Source organism: Sorex araneus, chromosome 3 (assembly GCF_027595985.1).
Source record: "Sorex araneus isolate mSorAra2 chromosome 3, mSorAra2.pri, whole genome shotgun sequence".
Classification (NCBI taxonomy): Eukaryota; Metazoa; Chordata; class Mammalia; order Eulipotyphla; family Soricidae; genus Sorex; species Sorex araneus.
In genome coordinates this window covers 170,507,756-170,534,333 of record NC_073304.1, presented here as the reverse complement: position 1 = coordinate 170,534,333, position 26,578 = coordinate 170,507,756, and the positions used below count along the sequence as shown (strand labels likewise).

General features: G+C 48.4%; 1 protein-coding gene and 1 non-coding gene across 2 annotated transcripts in view; both read right to left on the bottom strand.

Moving 5' to 3' along the window:
- UBE4A (ubiquitination factor E4A) overlaps positions 1-22,810 on the bottom strand; it is a 37,810-nt gene extending 15,000 nt beyond the window's left edge. The window contains exons 1-11 of the mRNA XM_055133246.1: positions 22,687-22,810; positions 18,292-18,453; positions 12,449-12,622; positions 10,791-10,903; positions 9,878-10,030; positions 8,462-8,621; positions 6,489-6,691; positions 6,100-6,291; positions 4,991-5,324; positions 3,222-3,342; positions 1,290-1,594 (exon numbers count right to left, since the gene is read on the bottom strand). Coding sequence (XP_054989221.1) covers positions 1,290-1,594; positions 3,222-3,342; positions 4,991-5,324; positions 6,100-6,291; positions 6,489-6,691; positions 8,462-8,621; positions 9,878-10,030; positions 10,791-10,903; positions 12,449-12,622; positions 18,292-18,412 — 1,876 coding nt within the window. The 5' untranslated portion in view covers positions 18,413-18,453; positions 22,687-22,810. The remainder of the gene's footprint in view (positions 1-1,289; positions 1,595-3,221; positions 3,343-4,990; positions 5,325-6,099; positions 6,292-6,488; positions 6,692-8,461; positions 8,622-9,877; positions 10,031-10,790; positions 10,904-12,448; positions 12,623-18,291; positions 18,454-22,686) is intronic.
- Positions 65-188, bottom strand: LOC129404073 (small nucleolar RNA SNORA11). The gene has a single exon (XR_008629671.1). It is a non-coding gene; the product is annotated as a small nucleolar RNA SNORA11 (small nucleolar RNA).
- Positions 22,811-26,578: the final 3,768 nt, after the last annotated feature.

Sequence of the window (26,578 nt, the reverse complement as noted above, 5' to 3'; positions counted from 1 at the left end):
CAGAATTGCTCTAAATTATTAAGTACAGAATCTCCTTTTTTAAAAAAATATTTTATTTTTAGACAAATGTAGGGTAGTCACTGGAAGGTGGCAAATTTTGTGCCCCTCATCAATGAGCCCAGATTTCTGTTGGGTATGGTGTAAACAGAGGTGCCATTTCTTCAGGCACTCTGCTCTGAACAAACCCTTGTTTGTTGTTTTTTTTTTGCTTGGCCACACCCAGCGGTGTGCAAGTCTCCTCCAGGTGAGGCTCAGGGGACCATATCAGTGTTGGGGAGGGAACCTGGGTTGGCTGCGTGAAAAGTGCCTTAACCCTAGTTCTATTACCTCTCTAGCCGTAACAATCTCCTTTGTTTATTTTTGGCTTTTGGCCACATCCTGTGCTCAGGGCTTACTCCTGGCTCTGTACTCAGTCAGGGGTCACTCCTGGTGGTGCTTGGGGGACCATATGGGGTGCTGGGGATGGAATCAACCTTGGCTGCATGCAAGGCGAATGCTCTACCTGTGGTATTATCTCAGGCCCCTATAACAATCTCCTTTGAATGTAAGTTTAATTATAACTCTTCCCCAACCAATATAATTGTTGGGATTGTCATTATATGAAATATGGTGTATATACAAAAGTGCAGTTCAAGAAAGTATGCTTTTTTACATTTCTCCCCACTTTCATTCAAGCTTAACTGGTTTAAATCACCCTCTAGCTGTAGGAAGAATTTGAAATCAAGATTAAAAACATTCGATGCTTGTGTTTCAGTCATACAATTCTCAAGTACCCATCCCTCCACCAGTGCCCATTCTCCACCACTAAAAAGTTTTGAGTCTATAACTGTACCTCACAATTCACTAATTTTTAATAATAATAAAAAAAAAAACATTTGATGCCTGTGATCACACGGCCGACTCGGGTTCTATTCCTCCGTCCCTCTCAGAAAGCCTGGCAAGCTACCGAGAATATCTTGCCCACACGGAAGAGCCTGGAAAGCTACCTGTGGCGTATTCAATATGCCAAAAACAGTAACAAATCTCCCGATGGAGATGTTACTGGTGCATGCTCGAGTAAATCGATGAACAACGGGACGACACTGCTACAGTGCCTGTGATCATGGGTTCCCAGGGGCTCAGGAATAGGCAGTGGATTCCTCTGTATGCTGACCCGTGGACAGGATCTAAAACTTGGACTTGTTTCTCCAAAAACCAATGAGTGATGACTACAGAAGGGCCTTCTGAAGTCCAACTTCCAGAGTGAACTAGGGGAACCGAGATGGTACGAAGAGGAAGTGCCTGCTTACCTGGCACGTAGGCCAGGGAGCTGTAGCTGTCCGGCAGCGGGAAGGTCAGCTCCTTTGGCTGTGAGCTCTCGTTGCCGATGGCCAGCTGTGTCAGGAGAACCGCCATGGACACCTGCAAGTTCAGGCAGTTCCGCAGCATCTGTGGCTCAGTCATGGCGGTCTTGGTGGAAAGGTAGATGGTCATCAGTCGCTCGAACTGCTCTCGGAGGTTGTCGGCAGCGGGGCTGGAACTCTGCTGAGCGTCCCGCCAGGCAACCTGCAGCCGGTGCAGATTCTGGTTGATTTTTACCATCTGATCATGCAACCTGCCTCCAAGAAAGGAGAACTGGGTCAGGCAGGCTTGGAGGAACAGCTGGGCACAGGAACAAGGAAAAACTCTTTTATTTCAAGATTCTCATTTGGGATGCTGCGAGGTGCAGCGGATGAGAGAAAGGCACACACAAGTTCCTGACAGAACATTGGCCCCCACTCCCAGCACTGGGAAACGCTATCAAACATTCAAAATAATGGAACCTCCAGAAAGTGAGCTGGTTTCTGCACCAACCAAAGACCAGTGCCCAGGGGCTGAGCAGGTGCAAAGGGGGCCGTTATTATGTAAAGTATCAGGTCAAGCACAGGAAGTGCAGTGGGATAGTTTGAGACCACACAGGTGCAATGATTGTACTGTGGAGAGCCTTAGACTAGGCTCTGGCCACTGAGCCCATCCCTGGCCATGAAGGTAATACGCTGGGGTTAGCTGGACAGCCACTCTCCAAAGAACAGAATGGAAGCCACTGGAAGGGGCTCAAGGAGTAAGGACCGATCTCAGCTAGACGCTCCTGGAGGTGCAATAGAAGAGCAGCTTCCTGTCTTCTGTGGTCCAGTACAACCTTCAATGATAGTTCCCGATGCATGACGCAAATGTTCCCCAGTGAAAGGAAGACCCACAGTTCAGTGCTTCGGATAACACCCTCTGATGTGTTCAGTCCTTTGGCGGAGTCCGATAAGCCATAGGGTTAGCTAAGTGATAGTGGGAAACCAAGAAAGCAGTCTGAAGCTGATTGGCTGAAGAGGCTGTGCACGTTTGAAATCCACACTCCTACTTAAAATGCCAATGATGGACATGGGCCAGAGTGATGGTACAGAGGACAGGAAACTTGCCACGTACACAGCCAACACAGGTTCCATCCCAAGCACCCCTTAGAGCCCCCTGAACCGTGTCAGGACTGGTAAATCAAAGTGCAGAGCCAGGAGTAAACCCTGAGCACAGCTGGGTATGTCATCTCTGTCCCGAGTTCTGTCCATTGATCCCCATCCCCAGCCCTCCTTGCCACCACCCGCCAAGGACAAAGGTCAGGGGTGTCTTAGAAATCCACAATTTGCAACCAGGTGTCCATTTTGACAATGGAAATCCCTACTGTTCTTAGAAAAAGCTTGAACTTTTTTCTAAGTTTTTTCTTCGGTGGTGTGGGGAGGCACTCAGGAGTGCCTTGATGGCTGTACTGCCTCTCTGACCCCAGCAATTAAAAACCTGTAGGTTAGGTCCCGGGAGATGGCCCCCAAGACTGGAGTCCCTGGCTCCCTCCTCGACATGGCCTGGCCCCCCAGCCCAGCAGGGAGTGCGGTGGCTAGGAGAGGGGTGAAGCCCCTAAGCACTGCTGGGGGTAAAAACAAACCAAACCCAATTGCAACCTGGGGTGGTCATGGGAAAGAACAAAAAACTAGCACAAACTTAATTTAAAAAAGTTCAGTCAAAAAAATTTAAATCTATTCAAACTAGTTCGACAAAGTTGATTCATGACAACATGAAGGAATACATCTTAATACCCTTTCACTTGACCCTATGGGGGTCTTCGGGATCAAGTGAGATAAGTCTCTGAGACACACTTCCAGTGTCTGGCTGGCTAGCAACACAACTATGTGGTTATGTCCTGATGCCATCAGAGAACTTACCTATGAAATCCCAGGTACAGCGTGTACTCAGTAAGAACAAGATTCTCTGTCACTAGGTTATAATTCTGGGGAAACTCTGGCTCCTGCACAGCTGGGATCAGACACGTCTCTTTGTCCAAACCTTAAAGAAGTTAAAACAGGAGTGACTGGTCTGTCATGGGAGTCCAGCTTGGTCCTCTGTATCTCCATGCTTCCGCTGAATCCCCAATGTGCTGCTAAGACCCCTTTTCGAAGGGGTCTTAGCAACAAATCCGATCACATTACTCTTTTCATGTCTAATGTCTTTTGACTTCTCACTGTCTACATAGGTGCATTTAAGCCTCTTGAATTTGACCGTAAGTCACAAAAACTTAAGAGGAAAGATTAACACCATCGATTTTTCCAAGTGAGATGACAGTGGATCATTTGTGATCTAGTCCATGCTTTTATGTATTTCTTTGTGTGCGTGTGTGTGTTGGGGCTTATTGCTGGCTCTGAACTCAGGGACCACTCCGGGAGGGTCCAAGAGGGTCCACATGTGGTGCCAGGGATAGAACCTGGGTCAGATACATCCGAGGCAAGTGCCTTACTGACTACTATCTCTTCAGCCCCAGTTTATTTGCTTTTAAATATGTAAGATTCTTTTTTATACGCTGAAGTTACATTACAAAGGTGGCCAGAGTTAAAATACAGTGGATAAGGTACCTGCCTTGCATGTGGCTGGCCTGGATTTGATCCCTGGCTTCTAGGAGTGATTCCTGAGTGCAAAGCTCGGAGGAAGACCTGAGCACTGCTAGGTGTGGCCAAGAACCAAAAAAAAGGTTGAAGATAGAATCAGGACTGCCTGACTTTCTTCTTTTCACTTTTCTGTATTGTCCAAGTTTCCTCTTACCCAGTTCTGATCTTCTTTACTTCCCTGTCATATTTCCTGTCCTTCCCCAAATCTTTCTTGAGCCACACCAATTTGCTCATGCTGCTTTTGTCAAATCTTTCCACAGCTTTGGACCATCACACTGGCTCTCCCCTCTGTGCCTGAAAACCCGCACTCACCTCGCAGGACTAAGCTATAAAGATCTCAACACCTGCAGAATTTATTTATTTATTTTAACATCTGCAGAATTTATTATTTGCTACTTTTTCTGTGCTCGCCTGGCTTAATACTAAACCATATTACCGTTTTCTGTAAAACTACCTGTCTTCTTCTGGAGTCTCTTGAGTTAAAGAAAAAAAAAGAAAGAACAAAGAATATATATATATATATATATATATATATATATATATATATATTTTTTTTTTAAGTAATAAAGGGGAGCTGGAGAAATACTACAGTGGGCAGAGTACCTGCCTTGCACATGATTGATCTGGGTTTGATCCCCAACATCCCACATGTCCCTGAGCACTGTCAAAAAAAATAAATAAAGGGGCCAGGAAGAAAGCTCGATAATTTGAAAGAGAGCGCCACAAGGAACCCTGAGCACTGCTGGCTGTGGCTCAGAAACCAAAAAGAAAAATGAACAAAGAACTACCCAAGGCTGCCAACTTCAGAGATGTTTCACTAACGCACAGCACTTGGACAGCAATCGGTGCTTTTGTTGTTTGGGTCTTTAAAATTAAATCACTATTCTTTCTGCCTCATCTTGTTTCAGTAAAAAAGGGGGAATTTCGTGAAAAAGGCTAAGCAAGTGAAGGCCTTAGATTTCTCCCTCCCTTCCCCCCCGCCTCTCTTGCATAGACAAACACATACAACATGAACTGACGTTCAGTTTGTGAGAAGCCCACCCCTCCCCTACCTCGCATGTGGACGTTCTTAATTTTCCGTTCTTCGTCGTTCAACTCCTTCAGGGCACAGTAAGTGGGGTTAAAGGTGAGCAGCCGAGAGGATTTGGGTTTGCAGAATGGCTGGCAGAGCTTCAGGAGGGCAGCACCCAGGTTCAGGAAGAAGGCATCCGAGGCGTACATTTGGAAGAAGATTTCTGGCATCTGGTTGGCCCAGATCTTGGTGCGGCCTGCGTTTGCATGCAGACAGTTTCCCAGCCAGGACAAGATGCAGTGCTTGGTCTCGGGAGAGAGCTGCAGCAGGTTCTTCAGCATCTGGTAGATCTTTTCATGGAACTGAGCCATGAACTGTGTAGCCAGGAAACAGAACCACAGACCATTCTAGTTGCACAACCCCTGATACCTGTTACCCCCCAAACCTTAGCACCTGGTAATTTCTAGAAATATACACATTCAAACCTCTTTCCCTCACTCTTTTTTGACTTAGCACCCCAGTGCTAATAAAATAAAAAATTCTGGGCACTTAGGAGCCATTTCTTGGGAAGCTGCCAAGCTGCTGAAAGCATTACAGAGCTCGAGTAGGGGCCCATAAACTTTTTCTATGAAAGACCAGATGATAAATGTCTCAGCTTGATGTGCCATCTGGTCTCTATAACAACTACTTGACTCTTAGCACCCCCGCAGGAAATCAAGCCAAAACCAAGACATATATGGGTGGGCATGACTGTTTGATACGGCCTCTGTCAATCAGAGGTGGGGAGGCAGATGTGGCCCCGGCTGTGATTTGTCAAGAGGGGCTCCTCCCCCATCCCTCCTTTTCACCACTGATGGCCTCGTGTAGGCAGAAGATTCATTTGGATTTTTTAGGTACTCAAGTAGTAAGAAACAAGTGGGTGAGAAAAATGCCGGGTTGAGAGTACATGTTCCAGTCCTGGGCAGAGAACAGCACAGGGAAGTCTCAGTGGGCCCAAGACGGCTGCTCCTCACCCACACAGGCCGGAAAGCTCTGCAGGCCAGTTCCACTTGTCCAAAGTGCCTGGAGCATCCCTGTGGGCTGCCTGTGCTCCCTAAGAAACTACATCCTAGATAGGGCCCGCTGGGACACTCGGGGAGACAGCGCCACCTGATGGATATTGGCCTCTTGCACTTTGATCTCCTGGGGACTGGACCGAGACGGATTCAGGAAGTAGCCATGGTTTTCCACGACACCTGGAGTCTTCAACAAGCAGGAGATGTTCAAGATTATGCCCAGCAAAGTCTTCTGGTACATCTGCCCGTTGCTAAGGTCCTTGGGCTGAATGTATTCTACGAAGACCTGCAGGCGGAGACAAATCCTGCGTCTTCATCTGTGTGAGAAGGTGATGGGGCAGGTGTGATGGGGCCCGGAGAGCAAGTCTATGCAACCACCCATGTCGCTTGCTTTCACTCAGAGAGTTACCCTGAATGCCTTGAGCTCAGAGCAGCAGAACAAACGGAATGACTGAAAGAAGAGAACCCGCCATTCACACCTACCTGAGCCATGTCCTTCTGCCGGGTGACATAGAGAAGAATGTCCAGGTAGGCATACAGCAGCATTTGGCAGAGCTCCAGATCTTTGATTCGGCTCAACAAAACATCAAACATGGGATTCATGACCTCTGGAAACGTCCGAACTTCCTCATCGGACACCAGGGCTTTAATCACCTCTTCCAGGAACTCAGCTACATCTTCAAAATCTGAGGGAGGACAAATAAGAAAAGAGGCCAGAATAATTTTGTGGGTTTTTTGCTTGCGTACATTTACACCCTCAGTATCATCTGGTGATGAGAGAAATTGTGCTGTTTTTCTTTTTTCTTTTCTTTTTTTCTCCTTTTTTGGGTCACACCCAATGATGCTCAGGGTTTCCTCCTGGCTCTGCACTGAGGAATTACTCCTGGCGGTGCTTGGGGGACCATATGGGATGTTGGGAATTGAACCCGGGTCGGCCGCATGCAAGGCAAACACCCTACCCACTGTGCTATCGCTCCAGCCCTCTGTGCTGCTTTTTGTTTCTGTTTTGGAGCGACGCCTGGCAGTGCTCAGCCAGCATGCAGGCCCTGGGAGTGACCCTGGGACTTTTGCATGCAAAGTGGGTACAGCAGCCCACCGGGCAAGCTCGCTGCTTGCCGCCCCCAATGAAATGAAACATCTTTTCATTTTCTTAGTTTTCCAAAGAGTGAGGAAGTCAGAGGAGGAGAGTGACCCAGGGAGCAAAACAGAGTCTGAGAGAGCCTGAGAGAGTGAAACAGCAGCAGATAGCAGGACAGAGCGACAGTGAGAAACTGAAAGAATGAGAGAGTGAGAGACAAAATAGAGAGACTGTGAGCAGGAGAGAGAGAGAGTAAGAGCAGGAAAGCAACAGTGGGAGCGAAAGAGAGAGGAAGGGGGCGGAGAGAGAGAACAGGGGCTTCTCCAAAGGAGAGAGTGCACAGTTTACATCTTGGGTTGAGATGAAGTAAATCCCAAAGATGGGGGATGAGCTCAAAAGAAAATTTTTTTGGTGGGGTGAGGGGGTGGGTCACTCCTGGTTGTGCTCAGGGGCTACTCCTGACTCTGTGCTCAGGGATCACTCCTGACAGGGCTCCAGGGATGATATGGTGTTGCCAGGGATCGAACACAGGTCAGCAGTGTGCAAGGCAAGTGTACTACCCATTGTACTATCTCTCTGGCCCCTTCAAAAGACATTTTGTTGTGTTCTTATGTACTGGCTCTTCACCTTTCTTACAACACATTCAGTCTCTCTTTTTCTCTTTCTCCAGCCTCATATACACCTTTTTTTGTTTTGTTTTGAGGTGCCAGGGTTGAACTTAGGGCTTCACAGAATGTAAGAAAAATGCTCTCCTGGGTTGAAGTACAGTGGGGTAGGACTCTTGCCTTGTATACAGATGAACCCGGCTCAATCTCTGGCACACGCTATGGTACCCCCAGCCCCACCAGTAGTAATATTTTTAATTATTATTATTTTGCTTTTTTTTTTTTTGGGTCACACCCAGCAATGCTCAGGGGTTACTCCTGGCTTTGCACTCAGGAATTGCTCCTGGCAGTGCTTGGGGGACCATATGGGATGCCGGGGATCGAACCCAGGTCGGCCGTGTGCAAGGCAAACACCCTAGCTGCTGTGCTATCGTTCCGGCCCCTTTTATTATTATTTTTAATGTAGGAGTACTGCTATTTATTCAGCCATTGGCTAAGCTGATTGAATTGGGCATGAACTTCATACCAGCAGTAACTTCTGAGTGCAGAGCTGGGGTAACCCGAGTACTACCGGCTGTGCCCAATCCCCTTCTCTCCCAACAAAACATGCTTAGAGAAAAAAGCTCACCTACTGAGCTGCACCCCCATTTCAGGTGTGAACTCACTCTCCATACATCTCAGCGCAGCAGCGCGCTGAGATTTTCTAATGTCAGTGGCGGGCTCCTAACATCGGAAATGGAAGCGCAGACGCCCTGGACTGTAGAGGTACTCACGAGCTCCCTGGATGGCTTCTAACATCAAGTCGACCAGCTGCTCATGGATGTTCTGGTCCACGTAGATCTCGGGGGTTAGGAGGACGGTGTGGGTGTTGGACACCACAAGGTTCCTGCACTGCACGGCGAAGGGCAGCAGGTTCTCGGGAACTTTGGTGATCTGTGGATGGTACCCGGGGGGAAGAGCCTGGCGTTATGGCCTGAACAGAGCAGCCAGTGCAGGTGGAAAGGAAAAGGCAACTGTGTCCTGGCACAATGTCGCTGTCCCACAACTGCTGTCCAATTGTACTGGAAATGCCACAATTATCCTTTGGGTCAGGGGGTCAGCCACTGCTGCATTCCAATCCTGGCAGTGACCACCAAGTTGAGCTGGTCCTATAATTTAGTCCTTATAAAAAATGAGTTATATGATCTTTTAAAATTTTTTAAATCAAAAAATATTTTTGGGGGCCGGAGCGATAGCACAGCGGGTAGGGCGTTTGCCTTGCAGGCGGCCGACCTGGGTTCGATCCCCGGCATCCCATATGGTCCCCCAAGCACCGCCAGGAGTAATTCCTGAGTGCAAAGCCAGGAATAACCCCTGAGCATCGCTGGGTGTGACCCAAAAAGCAAAAAAAAAAAAAAAAATTTTTGGTTTTTTTGGTCAGCCACCTGGCGATGCTCAGGAGTTACTCCCGGCTCTGCACTCAGGAATCACTACAGGTGGTGCTCAGTGGACCATATGGGATGCCGGGGATTAAACCCGGTCAGCCACATGCAAGGCAAGTGCCCTCCCTACTCCTATGTCTCCAGCCCCATAAAGTCTTTTTTTCAAAGGGTGTGATTGTTTTTTGGGGGGGCCCACAGTTGGCAGAGCTGGAGTATGTATGTGACCATTTGTAGTGCTGGGGTCTGGGAACCCTGAGTGCAGAGCATACTCTCTGGCCCTTTAAGATCATCTTTCTGGCCCCAAAGAACATGAGTTTTCGTTCTGGGGCCACACCCAGCAGCACTAAGGACAAAGTCAGTTACTCTTGACTTTGTGCTCAGGGATCAATTCTGCTGGGGCTCAGGGGACCATACAGGGTGGTAGGGATCCAACTTGGGCTGGCTGAATGCAAGACAAGTACCCTGCCCATTGTACTATTTCTCCAGCCAATTGGGTATGATTTTATGATTTTGTAAAAAGAAGTTTGTTGGGGGGTTAGAGAGAAAGAACAGCACGTAAAGTGCCTACCTTGCACAGAGTCCCAGCCTGGTATCCAAATGAAAGTAAATCAAAGATTATTTTTTTTGGTTGTTGTTGTTGAGTGGGGTTTTAGTTAATTGGGGAAAGAAGTGGACTCCAAGTCAGAAAGGGGAGACTAAAACTTAAGGCTACGGTGCCTCTGCTGTACGACCCCGAGCGACCCCTGCTCACAAGTCAGACCCCTTTACCTCTTCCTTGGCTCTTTGGAAGCAGGAAAAAAGGTAGCGGAAAATGTGCCTTTCCCCAGCATCCCGGTCAGCAGAGAGATTCAACGTGCCCGAGGATGTCATGTTAATCAAGTGATTGCCGGGATCTTGAAGTAACAAGCGAGCAAAGACGGCCTAGGGACAGAAACCAACACAGAACCATCAGACCCAAGTGCCAGGCAAGCACCCGACCCCCTCATCATCTCTCCAGCCTCAAATGTTTTGCTTCTGGAAAAATTTTTAAAAAAGTAATCATAGGATGGTGCTGCCCTTGAGATCTCAAGAGTCTAAGGGAGGTAAGACAAACACAAGAAAAAACACACTGGGGCCAGTGTGGCAATGTGTAAGGCATACACCCCTGTTCAAGGTGAGCACTGGTGGTATGCTCCAGAGTCACTGTGTTAACTGAGTAAGTGACAATGTGCAGCTACTCTGGGAACTCGAGAGAGAATGCCCCCTGCCTGGTTGAGCTTCAAAAATCAGTTGGCACTTTAGCTGAGTCTTTTTTTTTCCTTTTTGGATGACACCTAGCAATCTCAGGGGTTACTCCTGGTTCTGCACTCAGGAATCACTCCTGGCAGTGCTTGGGGGCCCATATGGGATGCCGGGGATTGATCTCTGGTGGCCGCGTGCAAGGCAAACGCCTTACCCACTGTACTATCGCTCCAGCCCTAGCTGGGTCTTGAAGAGTGGGTAACTTTGGGCATGAGGCCATGTTTGAGATGATTCCCAGTGAGGAACACGACAGCAATGGCATCAGCCAAGTGCTGGCTGGAGAAGGGGAGCAGAGTTCACCCAGAGGAGCAAGCATCGGATACTCAGGGCTAGAGAGTCAGCTCAGGGGTGGGGTGCCTGCCCATGCAGGAGGCCAGGGTTTGCCCCAGAGAGGTCCCACCTGCTCCACGTTGTTCATATCAAGCCAGTCCTGATCGTCCAGGTCTACTGCCATTTCCTCCAGGTACACACAGCGGCTGGGGATGCCGTTCCCACTTTTCAGACTTGGATCACCTGGGAAATGGTTTTCATCAGGCAATTAGCATTTTTGGGTTTGGGAGGGGTGGGGCTGGAGGGCCACATCTGGAGGTGTTCAAGGGACCATATGCAAACGCTGGGGATTTAACTGAGGTGAGTCACATACAAGGCAAGTGTCTTATCCACCCCTTGTCCCCTCTGGCCTCACTCAGGTGTCTGAATGGGCACTGCCTCTGCCTCCAGTGGCTGCTGCAACCTGTCCCCGCCAGCCCTAATCATATCCTTAAGGATGCTGAACTCCAAGTCTGACTCGGGTCCCAACAGGATAGATAACGCTGAGACATAGAGCAGCAGAACTGCAAGATTTAAATCTCACTCTCTCCACACCTCCCTGGCCCCAACAGGCAAGGACTTTTGTTATGAATTGAGTATCATGACACCAAATGAGTGAATCCCAGACAATTTCACTGACTTTGTGGTTCAACTATAACAGGGTACAGAGACAGAACAGACTGATGGCTCTTGGGCCTTCCATCTGGGAAGAACATGGGGTTGCTTACCACCCCCATCTTCCTTTTCAGGGAATAAGGGCAGAGGCTGGCGAGATAGTACATGGGTTAAGGTGAGTGCCTGGCATCCTGATGGCTCTGGTTTAATACCTGGCACTTATGGTTCCCTGTGTCCCACTGGGTGTCACTCTCCTGAACCTGGAACTGGAAGGAGCCCCCAAACACCAGCAGGTATGACCCATAACATCCCCCTCCCCCCACCGAGCAAAATAAAAAACTACAAGGGACATTGGGCCATAACTCAAAGAGTGGAAGTGCATGCTTTACAAGTTCAATTTCCAGGACTGGACGTGGCCTTAATGGTACCACTGGTCATAGCACTGAACCATCAGATTCACAGACCTTGGCCTTGTATTGTCAGAATGGACTTTAGCCCCCTGAGCACTGTCTGGGAGGTCCCCCAAAACAAACAACAAAAATAAGTAACAAAGGCAAGCAGCTATATGATCCAATCAGTATTAAAATGGCAATGAGGGGCTGGAGGAGTTCGAGTCCCAGCATCCCATATGGTCCCCTGAGCACCGCCAGGGGTAATTCCTGAGTGCAGAGCCAGGAGTAACCCCTGTGCATCACCAGGTGTGACCCAAAAAGCAATAAATAAATAAATAAATAAATAAATAAATAAATAAAATGGCAATGAAAGTTGTAAACTCTGCCTAAACACACTTTTTGGGGGGGAGGGAACCATACCCAGCAGTGCTCAGGGTTGACTTCTGGCTCTGTGCACAGGGTTGACTCCTGGCAAGACTTGGGGGAACATAGAGGGTCCAGGGATTAAATGTGAGTCAGCTGTGTGTAATGTAAGCGCTCTGCCCACTATACTATCGTTCCAACCTTTAAACACTGTTTTCAGGTTACACCCAAGACTCAAGAAACATAACCCTATGTTCCAGGGAATGAAGTGGGTTTGATTATCCATTAGAGAAAAGCATCCATTGTTCAAAGCAAGTCCCCAACAGGAGATAGGTTCAAGCAAAGTAACGATTAGACTGGCCCATCGTCTGTCACTCACTGTTGTCCAGAGTAATGAGGAAGATCCTCTGGATCATGTGATTGATGTTGAGTTGCTCACATATTTCCTGCTGTGAACGGAACGAGCGGCTGATCTCTGCCACTGAGTAGTCAAATTCATCCAGACTCTCTGACACACTGTTATCCGAGTCATCGGGGCTGGCTGGAAGTTCATCTGCCGGAGAATAGAAGCCATGAACAGCTGCATACCTCTTTTTAAGACAGAATCAAAACTGGTCAATGTCACCAGGAGAATGATAATTTCAGAAACAAACCATTCACCTGATTTAAATAATATCTCAAAGCAGACAACACCTTCAGTACAGCACTCTGAAATCCATGGCTATTAGTGCCACCTGTTCTGATGTCAGAGAGGTAACGTCTAAGGGTGGGGCAATAGTACAGTGTGTAGGGCATGAGCTTTGTACTTGGCAAAATTTGATCCCTGGCATCCCACAAGGTCCTCCAAGCACAGTCAGGAGTAATTCCTGAATGCAGAACCAGGAATAACTCCTGAGCATCTCTGGGCATGGTCCCAAAACTAAAACCAAACAAATGAAAACATCAAACCCAAGACCAAACTTACTTTAGTTGGTGCTGGGATTTGAACTACAGTCAGGTCTGCAAATGCATGCAAGGCAGTGTCTTAGCTCCTGAATTGCCCTCTGCTTACTTTTTAAAATGTCATCAGTACCAACCCACACCTTTCTCTGTAGGCCACTAATTGAACTAATTTACTCTTTTCAATTTTGGGGTTTGGGGTCATACCCAGTGATGCTCAGGGGTCACTCCTGCTGAGCTTGGGGGACCAAATGGGATGCTGGGGATTGAACCCATATTGGCCATGTGCAAGGCAAATGCTCTAACAGCTGTACTATCGCTCTAGCCCTACTGCTTTTCTTTCTTTCCTTTCCTTCTTCTTGGGCCACACCTGGTAGTGCTCAGGGCTTACTCCTGGCTCTACTCTCAGGGATCACTCCTGGTTTGAATCCAGGTCAGCTGCATACAAAGCAAGCACCTAACCTGCTGTACTATCTCCTTCCTGCACCTCCTTTATTTCAACAGTTGCCTGTATTGCTGTGGACACCTACTTGACTTATCAGCTGATGGACATTTGGGTGGTTTCCAAGTTCTCATGACTTTAAGCAATACTGCATCAAACAGAAGTCACTCTTGCTGTGCACTTTTTTTTTTTTTTTTTGGTATTTGGGCCACACCCAACAGTGCTCAAAGCTTACTCCTGGCTCTATGCTCAGGGATCATTCCTGGCGGTTCTGGTGGCCACATGAAGTGCTGGGGATCAAACCCAGGTCAGCCGCAAGCAAGGCAAACGTCCTACCCGCTGTGCTCACTCTCTGGCCCTCTTTCTGCACACCTGAGTAGTTCTGTTTTTGTTTTTTTAAACCCAAGGCCAAACATGTGTTCTCTCACTGAGCTCCATTCCTGACGCTCTGTATGAGGACTTGTAGAGGAGAAAAATTGACAGAGGCAGAAACGTCGAGATGCTCAGATACCTGCCGACAATATCTGAGTACCTACTTGTATCTTCAAAAATTTCAGAGGCAAAAGAGAATTGCTGTTTCACTGGGCACTTATTAGTGAAACTATGTTTTATCATATGTAAGTTGCTTGTTTTTGTCAAACGGTTCTTTTCTTCTGGGGGCCAGTGCTCAGGGCTTACTCCTGATCCTATGCTTGGGGGACTGACCACAGCGTTGTGCTGGAGACTGAACCCGGGCTGGCAGCGGCAGGACAAGCGCTTTGAAGCTCTATTTCTCTCTCATTCAGACCTATTATTTTCTTCTTGAACAAATCCTTAACTTTTTTTTTTTTAATTTTATAAAGAAACTGAAGAGTGCCTGTAGGATAACATAGCCTCAGTAGTTTAGGTTTATTGGGTTACTCCCGTTACAGTGCTCCTATTCCTCTTTGTTTATTTGTAGCTTCTTTCTTGGTGTTCTGTTGACTTGTAAATAATGTTTTTCTCTTCTCCTTGAGTCCTTTGCATAGTTTATTCAGAGCAAGTCCTTTTTGTATGGACACAGGAAGACTTAACAAATGTTATGCTTTTGTAACCTGGGAGTCATTTGACTCTACATGATATTTTCCTCCAGGGCATCTGTTCTCTTGACCTAAGCCTCAGCTGCCCTTACTTCCTAGCACCCCCAAAGCACGGTCCCGACTTGGGACAAGAAGGACCCAGGGCAAGCGGTGAGTTGTGTGCTACCCTGGCATCGAGATGGGCCTGGCCAAAGTGCCTAATGCTTAACTATAAGTTAAGAGCTTGATCATGGACAAATGCTGTCATGATCCAAACAGTGATAACTAGATTTGGACCCTGCTAGGGTGAGGAATGATTAATCTGGCCTGAGTGCTGTGGTCTGAGCCTGTGGCAAGATGTTGCCAGGAGAGCTGCCTTGCAAGCCTCAATGTATCCCTTGCTATGTCCATACAAAAATAACTAGTATTAAGATATTAATAAGTTCCTGGACTGAGGAAAAGAAAAAAACCTTAAGAGTGAGGAAGGGCTTTGGAGTGCCCTGCCCTCAGGAAGGGCTTTCTTATGTTGATTTTGCGACCTGGCTGGTTGTAGCCTGGAGGGTAAGGTGGGAGAGACAAGTAAGTAGGAGGAGAGAGAGAAGCCAGAGAGAGAAGCAGCAGTTGAGCAGTAGATCTAGAGAGAGGCCGGAGCTGGGAGTGCGGGAGATGAGAAAGCTTGAAGATTGAATAAACGGTAACTAATCAGCAACCAGCTTGGTCCTCGTTCTTCCTTCGCCTGTCCTTGACCACCGGCTGTCCCGATCCAGTCCACACACTGCGGTTCCAGAGCACCGAACGCGGGTGGTGAGACAGAGCCGCCCGGAGAGCCCGAGAGTGCTCACCCCCCCTCGGCGTTCTTTAGTTTTTTACAAGTGCCTGTGGGCATGGTACCGGGCTGAATCTACAGGCAGCAATGTTTACTGAAAGCTCCTGGAAGAACGGCTGGTCTGAGGCCCGGCAGACTCTCCGGGGGAAGCACTGCCTTGGGGGATAAGCTGAGACCAAGTGTAGCCGGACAGAGGAGGCCAAAGGTTCTGGCTGAGCACTGGCAGCTGCTGGGAAACAGGTTAGACCTGGTGATGCGGTATATCACGGTCACCAAACAAGGACCTGTCTGGTGCGAGGTGCCAAAGCTGTCACAGAGGGCACGCAGCACACTGGGCCCCAGCTGCTGGGTGCCTGCGCTGCTCCTGGCTCAAGCCAGCCTCCCAGACAAGCCTTCTGCCTCTCCGCTCTTACCCTGCCAACTTATCCTCTGAATTCCAATGGTGACAGGTGTTGGGAACCTATCTGGTGACACTTCCCTTGACCCCATACTCATAAATGATCTCCCAAACGCTCTCCGTCCTGTCCTACGAACATCCCCTAAGTTGTTATCTCCCACTGGGAGCCTGGTGACCTCTGGGAGAGATGTCAGACACTGACATCCAGAGCTGCCCTTTGGGACCATGTTAAAAATTCAACAATGGGGCCAGAGAGATGGTACAGGGGCTGAAGTTCTGTTTTTTTTTAAATTTATTTAAAAAATTTTTAAAAAGCTGTTCATAATAATTTATTACATTCAATATTCCAACACCAATCCCACCATCATTATACCTTCCTACCACCATTATTTCGAATATTCCCATCATCCCCAAAGCCTGCTCCCAAAGCAGGACCTACATAATTTATTTTGCATAGCTTGTTATGAATAATTCGCTAAAAATGATCCAAAAACGTTTCCTTCGAGGAAAGTGTGTAACGATTGTTGTGTGTCACCTTGGAGCCATTAGGACCTTGAATAAGAAATCACTAACAAGTTGTGACAGGAAGCTCCGGTCTCACATGTGGTTGACCCCAAGCACTGCTGGGTGTGGCCCCCACTGGCTGGGACACATGGGAGGCCCCAGAATTGATCCCGGCATGAGAGGAAATAAGAGAGAATGGTTTGATCTTGCCTGTGCTTCACCGATCACCCAGGCTGCTACTCACCTGCCGTACCCTTCCTCCCAGAGAGTAACGCTACCAACTCAGCCCTTCATCTGAACATGATGTCCCCCCACTTTCTATTTTATGAGAGCATCGGGATTTATTTGTAGTTGGGTTTTAGACAATGTTCCATCGCCGATCCCGCCACCAGCTTCCTCTTCCCCCCACCTGTGTTCTCAGGATCCCCCTCCTACATGCCCCGCCCCGCCAGCCTGCCATCTCGACAGGTACCTTTTATTTTATTTTTATTTATTTATTATTTATTTTTGGTTTTTGGGTCACACCTGGCGATGCACAGGGGTTATTCCTGGCTCTGCACTCAGGAATTACTCCTGGCAGTGCTCAGGGGACCATATGGGATGCTGGGATTTGAACCCGGGTTGGCCGCGTGCAAGGTAAACACCCTACCCGCTATGCTATCACTCCAGCCCCAACAGGCACCTTTTAAAGTTTACTTATTTAGGTCTGGGGTTCATCTGGATGTAATTGGAAAAAAAAAAAAAAACAGAGGGAAAATGGAAACATTTCTTTTTTCCTAAAAACTAAACCCAACCCACTATTTGAGGGAGGGTGGAGGGTGGAAGGGGGAGGCAATTTCAGCTTGAAATAAATGTGAACACCCTCAGAAGACGAAGTACCCCCAACTCTGGTCCAGCTGTGCCCCTGCAGCAGAAGGTTTCACCTGACCCCTTTGGCGGGGTCCCTGGCAAGACGCTAACCTCACCAGGGAGACATCACTCACTCTTCCAAAGGCCCAGGGTCAGTCTTCTAGTCTGCCCCTCTGCAAGCAGGAAGCTGCCCCAGGCCCACGGTGTGGGATGGAGGCGGCCTTCTGCCTGACGCTCTCGAGCACAGGGCTCAGGAACTGGTCTCAGTTATGGGTCTTCAGGCCACATGCTTCTACATTTCTCCCTTTCCAGTCTGTTTCCTGAGGCTGCACGCAACATGCTTTTTATACTTCCTATTTCAAAAGGTTATTAAATAGTTTTAAAAAAAAATACCCATGTAGGGCCCGAGTGATAGCACAGCAGGTAGGGCATTTGCCTTGCACGTGGCCGACTTGGGTTCGATCCCCGGCATCCCATATGGTCCCCTGAGCACCACCAGGAGTGATTCCTGAGTGCAGAGCCGGGAGTAACCCCTGAGCATCGCCCGGGTATGACCCAAAAAGGAAAAAAATAAAAAACAACCATTGTATATTTTACCTTATTTTGTCCTTTTGGGTCATATGTGGCTCTATACTCAGGAATTACTCCTGGTGGGGCTTGAGGGACCATATGGAATGCTGGGGATCGAATCTGGGTTGGCTGCATGCAAGGCAAACGCCCTACACACTGTACAATCTCTCTGGCCCTCAACCATTGCATATTTTAATTTTTCTTTGGCTTTAGGGCCTTACTCCTAGTTCTGTGCTCAGGGATCACTCCTGGGAGGCTCAGGGGACCATATGGGATGCTGGGGATCAAACCTGGGTTGGCTGTTTGCAAGGCATTCTTTGGGGACCATATAGGATGCCCTAGTTATACAACTTCTAAATAGCATTTCAATACTGGACCCTTTACCTAATGAAGCAGTGTGTGTGTGTGGGGGGGGGGGGGGTTGATTGTACTGGCTCCTGTTACTACAGAAACACCTGGTCTCTTCACACAGTGGGTAGAAGGAAAGGAGAGAACCCCATGACAAACAAAAAGTCACTCTGCTCTCAATGAACACAAAAAAACAGCATGTGCCCCAACTTTAACCCCCACCCTCAGCCAAGGCCCCCCAGTAGCAGCCATGGGGGAGGTGGGGAGATGGGTCGGGCAGCTGGGCCCCTGTGCAGGCTGCTCCGCTTACCGGACTGATGCTTCAGCTGCTCTTTCTGGATTGCTGCAAACTGCTTGGCATCGGCCAGAGAGCCAAAGAGAGCAGCAAAGGGGTTACTTGAGATGTTGTTGTTATTCTCCTGGTCTGTCATTTCACTGTAACGTATCCTCCATCCAGACCTAGAGGGAGGGGCTAGAGAAAGGGCAGGGGTTAGATGCGGCTGGGAACAGGCAACAGATTTGAGAACTTGTTCTTCCCCGTTTCTCAAACACATTTTATTCTTAAACTGGATTTACTTGTTTCCTGTGGGAAAGATAAACTGACAAGTTTGCCCCACCACCCAACCATAGTGGATCTGAGGCCAAACCCCTCGTCCACTCAGGCTGTTCCCATGCTCCTGGCACAGCCAGCCCCGTGAAGAACAGCCCTGCATCCTGAGCTGGGGTTAAGCCTCACCACTCCACTGGGCCGCACCAGCCAACGGAGAAGGGGCAGGTGCAGTGGCTGGTGGCTGGAGACATTACATTTTATTCATTCTTTTTTTGGTTTGTTTTTGGGCCATGCCCATGATGCTCAGGGGCTACTCCTGGCTCTACACTCTGAATTACTCCAGGCAGTGCTTGGGGGACCAAATAGGATGCCAGGGATCAAACTCGGGTCGGTTGCAAGCAAGGCAAGCGCTCACCAGCTGGACTATTATTGTTCCAGCTCCAGAAAGGCCTATAATATTTCTTTACAATTTTTTTTTTTTTTTTTTGCCACAATTGGGGATACTCGGGTTACTCCTGGACTCCTGCACTCAGGAATCACTCCTGGTTGGGCTTAGGGGACCAAATGGGATGCTGGGAATTGATCCCTGGTCAGCCATGTGCAAAGCAAGGGCTGTGCTATATCTCTTGGCCCTTCTCGACCATTCTGCGCTATCTCCACCTATGGCTTCATCATCCTCTGTAGCAGTTTTCCTTCTTCATTTTCTGGGGGGAGAGGGATAGTGAGGGGGGAATAACTACCTGGCAATGCTCAAGAGCTTCTACTGGCTCTATACAGTGGGCACAATGGACCATATAGAATTTTCGGGAATTGAACCCGAGTCGGCTGTGAGCAAGGCAGGCACCCTACCTGCTGTCCTATTGCAATGGCCCCTCTGCAGCAGTTTCTGGTGAGAACCAATGGCTAATTGTCTCTGATGACTTAAGCCAACTGGCTAGTCTCTAATAAGGAGCCGGACCTGACTGCTGGGAGGACAAACTGTTCAATACTGCTCTACATACTTAATAGTTTGCTATGTATAGCTTAGTAGAGCCTAGTAACACGAAAAGAGAGAAAACACGCACGTGCATGCATGCATATTTAGTGCTGGAATGGACAATAACCCTTGGGAGAACTTCTCCCCATTGAACCACACAGAAGCCCATGCTCTACGTGTCCAGGTGACTCAACACCACCCTCCTGCTGTTGGGAGGGGAAGCCAGAGGAATTCTCTCGTTTTCCAAAATATTGTCCTCTTCTTTCAACACGACATGCCATTATTTTTCTCTTTTGGTTTCCCAGCTGTGCTCAGGAATCACTCCTAGCGCGCTTGGGGCACCATGTGGGATGCTGGGGCTTGACCCTGGTAAGCATCCACCTACTATACTATCAGCCCCAACACTCCACATTTTTCTCCTGGGAAGCCATCCCACTGCCACTCTGTAGCTTCAGAAGGGGAAACCTCTCCCATCAGCGCCAGGAAAGGGTATGTGACACTGGTCTAGCCAAAAAGTAAACAGTATTCTTGGCCCATGTGGCTGACTCAGAGTGGGCATAGGACCCTACCGGCTGGCTGACTCAGTGCGCACAGGACTCTACTTAAGGACTTCGTGGAGTCAATGAACACCAGCCCTGGCTAAATCCACAGAAAAGGGAACTCTTTTTAGGCTCCACTCAGCAGCACTTAGGGATTACTCCTGGCTCTGTGCTCAAGGATCATCATGGCGGTGTTTAGGGTGCTGGGGATGGAACTGGGCCGGCCACTTGCAAGCCAAATGCCCTACTCGCTGCACTCTCTCTCTGGCCCCAAAGAGAACATGTTCTCTCACAACAACTTTGTTGTTGCTTTGTTTTAGGGGGCCACACCTGGCAGTGCTCAGGGACTGATCGTTCCTTGCTGTACTCAGGGTACTGTGTAGGGTTGAGAATGAAACCTCTGGGGTGCAAAGCATATGCTCAGCCCATGGAAAATATTTAAAAAACACACCCAAGAGCCATGGAGACGGCTTGATGGGCTGCCACGCATGCTCTGCATGGTTCCCTGAGCACTGTACTGGGAGTAGCCCCAAAATGGGAATAGCCTCCACACCCCCCCCCAAACAAAAACAGACGAACACCTGAAAAGAGTTCAGATTAGTATAAACAAGATATATCACCTGGGGGGGCTGGAGTGATAGCACAGCAGGTAGGGCATTTGCCTTGCACGCGGCAGACCCAGGTTCGATTCCCAGCATCCCATATGGTCCCCTGAGCACTGCCAGGAGTGATTCCTGAGTGCAGAGCCAGGAGTAACCCCTGAGCATTGCCGGGTGTGACCCAAAAAAGAAAAAAAAAAAGATATATCACCTGTACCAAGTAGATGGGAAGGGAACTGAAAGCCAGAAATACAGAACACGTGCCAGAGGCAGGCTCTTAAGACTAGTTAGAGAGACGAAGTCAGAGCTGATAGTACAGAAGGGACGGGTGCTTGCCTTGCATGTGGCTAACCCGGGTTCCATCCCTGGCATCCCATATGGTCTCCTGACCTCACCAGGAGCAATTCCTGAGTGCAGAGCCAGGAAGTTAGACCTGAGCACCACTGGGAAGGGCCCCAAAACAAACAAACAAAAGAGATACAGCAGGCTTATCTTCATACACTGGCTCTATTTCTCTCAATACTGTGCTATTTCATATACAAAGAAGCAAGCGTTCCATTTCATTTTATCTGTTAGTATTGGACTGGAGCGGAGAACCCGGCAAGCTACCGAGAGTATCCCGCCCGCATGGCAGAGCCTGGCAAGCTACCCGTGGAGTATTCGATAGGCCAAAAACAGTAACAACAAGTCTCAAAATGGCGAGGTTACTGGTGCCCACTCGAGCAAATCGATGAGCAACGGGATGACAGTGACAGTGACAGATCGCTCTCCATTACGATGCCTCGTTTTGACAATCTTAGTTTTGAGAAATACCAAACACAACTCTCTGGCCTCTGTAACTTCACCTTCCACTACAACCCAAAATACATCTGAGGCCTGAGAGACTGTACAGCAGGTAGGGTGCTTATCCTTGTACACAGCCATCCTGGTTCGATCCCCTGCTCCCCATATGGTCGTCTGAGCCCCAGGAGTGATCAGAGCCAGGAGGAAGCACTGACACCACTGGATGCAGCCCGGAAATGAAAAAGAAATCCCTGGTCTTAAAGTAAGATTATATACATAAAACCAAAATTGGATTAAAAAGTTCCACTGCCACTGTTTGTATATTCTCCATACTAATTCTTTCAGGCCTCTCTACGAGGGCAACGTTTCTACCCATCTGCAAGCCAGAATGAGCTCATCAGGTCAGAAACAATCAACGTTTCTTCCTGGTCCCCTCTCACCAGAGGAGGCTTCTCATATGGAAGCAAAACAGTTCCCGGTGGAGTCGGAGCGATAGAGGATAGGGCATGTGCCATGCTGAGGGGAGACCCGGGTTCGATCCCGGGCACTCTAGCTGGTCCCCTAACCTCGTCAGGAGTGATACACCAGTGCAGCACCAGGAGTGAGCTTGGAGAGTGGCCGGTGTGACCCCCAAACAATCAAAAACCAGACCCCGGCAATGTGAATAAGCACATATGGGAGCGAACCCCTGCTTCCAAAGGGAAGACTTCACCCAACCAAAGCTCCCGAGCTGAAGATCCTCAACCCTGGATGAGCTTTGCGGTCCAGGTGCTGAGGGCGCCGGGTCCCATGGCCGGGAGGCGCTTTACGGGTGTCATCACAAATGTCAACTCCTCGCCACGTGGTCTACACCCCTGGCTGGACCCCTGAGACCCGGGCTCGCTTTTCTCTCTGGCCTCTGGCTGGCCGTGGTCGGCCCCCGGCGTTCAAGCCTTCCTCCCGGACGCCAGGAAGCATCGGCGGCAGGGAGGGAGACCCAGGGCGGCGGCAATGCAATGCCAGCAGGCCCGCCTCTGCTACGAGACTGCTCGGCGGGGGCGCGCGGGGCCGCGGCCCAGTGCTGGGGGCACCGGGACGGGTCCCCAAGGCTGACCAGGTCGAAGTTCAAACAGAAGAGCATCTGTGGTCGGGAAGGCACCGGAGGGGGGGGTCTGGGAGCGACGGGCGTCCAGAGCACGGGGCTGGCATCCGAACAGGAAGGGGGAAATGGTTCCCGTCGGCTCCACCATCCCTCCCCGCCAGCTCATTCCTCTCTTACCAGAACCTGAGGGCCAGCAGCGGCGACACCACAGTCTCCGGGGCCGAAGGGTTCCTACTTCCGACTCAGCACGGCAACCGGAGATTACGTCAGAGTTAAGCGCCAGGGCTGGAGGACCCTCAACTGCGCGCCGGAAACGGAGTGGAGCCGACTGGCGCGGGGAAGTGGCGCGTTCCTCGCTACAGCGCAGGCGTGACGCGGCCGGGGCGGGGCGCGAGGCCGGAAGTGGCCGTGGATTGGCTGTGGGAGGGGCGGGGCGGGGGCGGAGACAGAACTGTGGCCTTTGGAAACCCGCGAGTGGGGCCTAACCTGGCTCTGCCTTCGGGAGCGTGGCCCTCCGCCTTGTTGGGCTTCTGCTTCTTTGGTTTCCAACTCATGCCATTCTGAAGTGGCTTCTGTTATTATTCATCGATTGTACTATTGACCTACATAATATTAAATGATGCAGTCTTACAACAGTCTACCCGATGTGACAATAGCAGAAGCAGCAATTACGGTAGCTCAAAGTATTGAACTCTTACTAGGCGCCAGGCTGTATGCTAAGAAAAGTATTCTATCTTTGGTTGGGCCCATTTTCTTCATTTTATATTTTTCTGGGTTTTGGGCCATGCCCAAAGGTGATAGAGGCGATTGGGGCTGAGTCCTGGCTCACTCCTGGCTGTTGTCAGGGGACTGTATGGGATGCCAGGAATGGAACCTGGGTCAGCCGCGTGCAAGGCAAACGCCTATGCGCTGTATTGTCGCTCCAGTTCCCATAGTTATTTATTAAAAGTTAATACTCCTGTGAAAAACCTGCATAATCACAAAGTTTCAGCAGGATTTTTTTAGCACCAACATTGACGTTTGCAATTCTCTTATTCATTCTGTTCTTGCATGCCTTTCTCTGTTTTGAGATCTTTTTCTTTTGGGATCACATCCTTCGGTGATCAGAGTTTACTCCTTGCTATGTGCTCAGGGCTCACTCCTGAGTGTCTGCCTCCTCGAGAACTTTTTTCATATCGGTCATGTTCTGCAAATCTCTGAGCTCAAAAGACAGTTAAAAAAAATTGGTAAGGATGTGAGGAAATAGGAATCCTCATCCATTGCTAGTAGGGATGTAAAAATGAAAGTTTTGAAAAAATATTTTTCTCAATTTTCTCCTTACCTTTTAAACACTTGTTTACAAAGTTGTTCATGATGATTTGTTATAGGTATTCAATATTCTAACACCAATCCCACTACCACTACACCTTCCCTCACTATTGTCTCCAGTTTTCCTAACACAAAGGGTCAGTTTAGAGAATATTTCAGCATATTCTTAAAACATCAATAAATTTGAGGTTGGAGGAGTAGTACAGTGAGTAAGGTGCTTGCCTTGTATGTGACTGTCCTGGATTCTATCCCCAGCATCCCATGGAGTCCCCTGAGCACTGCCAGGAGTGATTCCTGAGTAAGAGCCAGGAGTAAGCCCTGAGCATCACTGCGTGTGGCCCCAAAACACACATGAACGTTAAATGTAAATTTATCATACAACCTAACGGTTCTTTTAGATATCAACTCCAGAGAAATGAAGACATGTCTATACAAAGACTTGCATGAGAATGCTCAGAGTAACTATATCACATGATTTCATTTATATGTAATTTCCAGGGAAGGCAGAATTAAAGAGACAGTAAAGATATTTGTGGTTAGTGAAATGGCAAAAGAAAATAGAGTGTAAATAGAATAAAACATAGCACAGTGGTTGGGCTTTTGCCTTTCACGCGGTCAACCCGAGTTTGATTCCTCCGACCCTCTCAGAGAGCCTGGCAAGCTACTGAGAGTTATCGAGCCTTCGGCGGCAGAGCCTGGCAAGCTACCCGTGCGTATTGGATATGCCAAAAACAGTAACAATAAGTCTCTCACCAATGTTACTGGTGTCCGCTTGAACAAAGAGAGTGAGAGAAAAATGCCCTTATAGCTTGACTATGTGGTGATAATTATTAAAAATATTTCTTAGAGGGGGCTGGAGTGATAGCACAGCGGGTAGGGCGTTTGCCTTGCACGCGGCCAACCCGGGTTCGAATCCCAGCATCCCATATGGTCCCCTGAGCACCGCCAGGGGTAATTCCTGAGTGCATGAGCCAGGAATGACCCCTGTGCATTGCCGGGTGTGACCCAAAGAGCAAAAAAAAAAAAAAAAAATTTCTTAGATATGACACCAAAAGCATGATGTGAAAAAGTGGGAATATTTGCTAAAATTTGCTAAAAACAGGTGAGTATATTTAATGCCATGTAAATTACATAATTTAAAATATATGATATTAACCTGGTGATGGTCATTGGTATATTGTAAGAGCAAGAAATTGGAACCAACTTAAATATTGACTATCAATGGCAGACTGGTAGATAAACTATAGTATGACTGTCAATCAAAACCAGACAGATAAATTTTTTTTTTAATTTTCTATTTTTTAATTTATTTATTTATTTATTATTTTTTAAAATTTATTTATTTTTAATTAGAGAATCACCGTGAGGGTACAGTTACAGATTTATACACTTTTGTGCTTATATTTCCCTCATACAAAGTTCGGGAACCCATCCCTTCACCAGTGCCCATTTTCCACCACCCGTAAACCCAGTGTCCCTCCCACCCTCCCCAATCCCATCTCCCCCCCACCCCACCCTGCCACTGTGGCAAGGCATTCCCTTCTGTTTTCTCTCTCTAATTAGCTGTTGTGGTTTGCAATAAAGGTGTTGAGTGGCCGCTGTGCTCAGTCTCTAGCCCTCATTCAGCCCGCAACTCTCTTCCCCCACATGGCCTTCGACTACAATGTAGTTGGTGATCGCTTCTCAAAACCAGACAGATAAATTGCAGTGTATATGTACAATGTGGCTGCACTAAAAAAAATAATAATAGCTCCTTTTCATGTACTGGTGTGAAAAATAATCTTTAAGCTTTGTTAGGTAAAAAGGACCAGATGTACAATACCACGTGTGTGAAAACAGGGGAAAGGAGAATAATGTATACCTAAGACTTTGCTTGTGTAGGCCTAAGATTCTTGGTCTGTAATAATAACAATTATCTTAGAAGACTATATAGGAAACAAGTCTATTGTTAGTCTCAAGAGAGGGTAGCTGGGTGTCTGGGAAAGAAGAGGAGGAAGACCTTCCATTGCACATTTGAACCACTGGAATTTAAATAAAAATGAAACCTTTAAAAAAGTAATAAGTCCCAAGGACCTTCTCATTTTTCTTTCACACAGAATGTCCCTCCCAATAGGTGGCACTCCTGAAACACTACACCTGGTTTTATTTCTTTATTTGTGGGAGGAGGGCAGGCAAAAAAAGTCCAAATGTTTTTTTTTTTTCTTTTTGGGTCACACCCGGCGATGCACAGGGGTTACTCCTGGTTCTACACTCAGGAATTACTCCTGGCGAAGCTCAGGGGACCATATGGGATGCTGGGATTCGAACCCGGGTCGGCCGCGTGCAAGGCAAACGCCCTACCCGTTGTGCTATCGCTCCAGCCCCCCAAATGTTTTTTTAATAAATTTTATTGGGGGGGCTGGAGCAATAGCATAGCGGGTAGGGCGTTTGCCTTGCACTCGGCCCACCCGGGTTCGATTCCCAGCATCCCATATGGTCCCCTGAGCACCGCCAGGGGTGATTCCTGAGTGCAGAACCAGGAGTAATCCCTGTGCATCGCCGGGTGTGACCCAAAAAGAAAAAAAAATTTATTGGATCACCGTAAGATACAGTTACAAACTTTCATAATTACATTTCAGTAATACAATGCTCGAGTACCTATCCCTCCACCAGTGCACGTTTTCCACCACCAATGTTCCCAGTGTTCCTCCCGCTAGTCCCACCCCATCTTACCCCCTGCCTCTGTGGCAGGTACATTCCTTCTTGCTCTGTCTCTAATTTT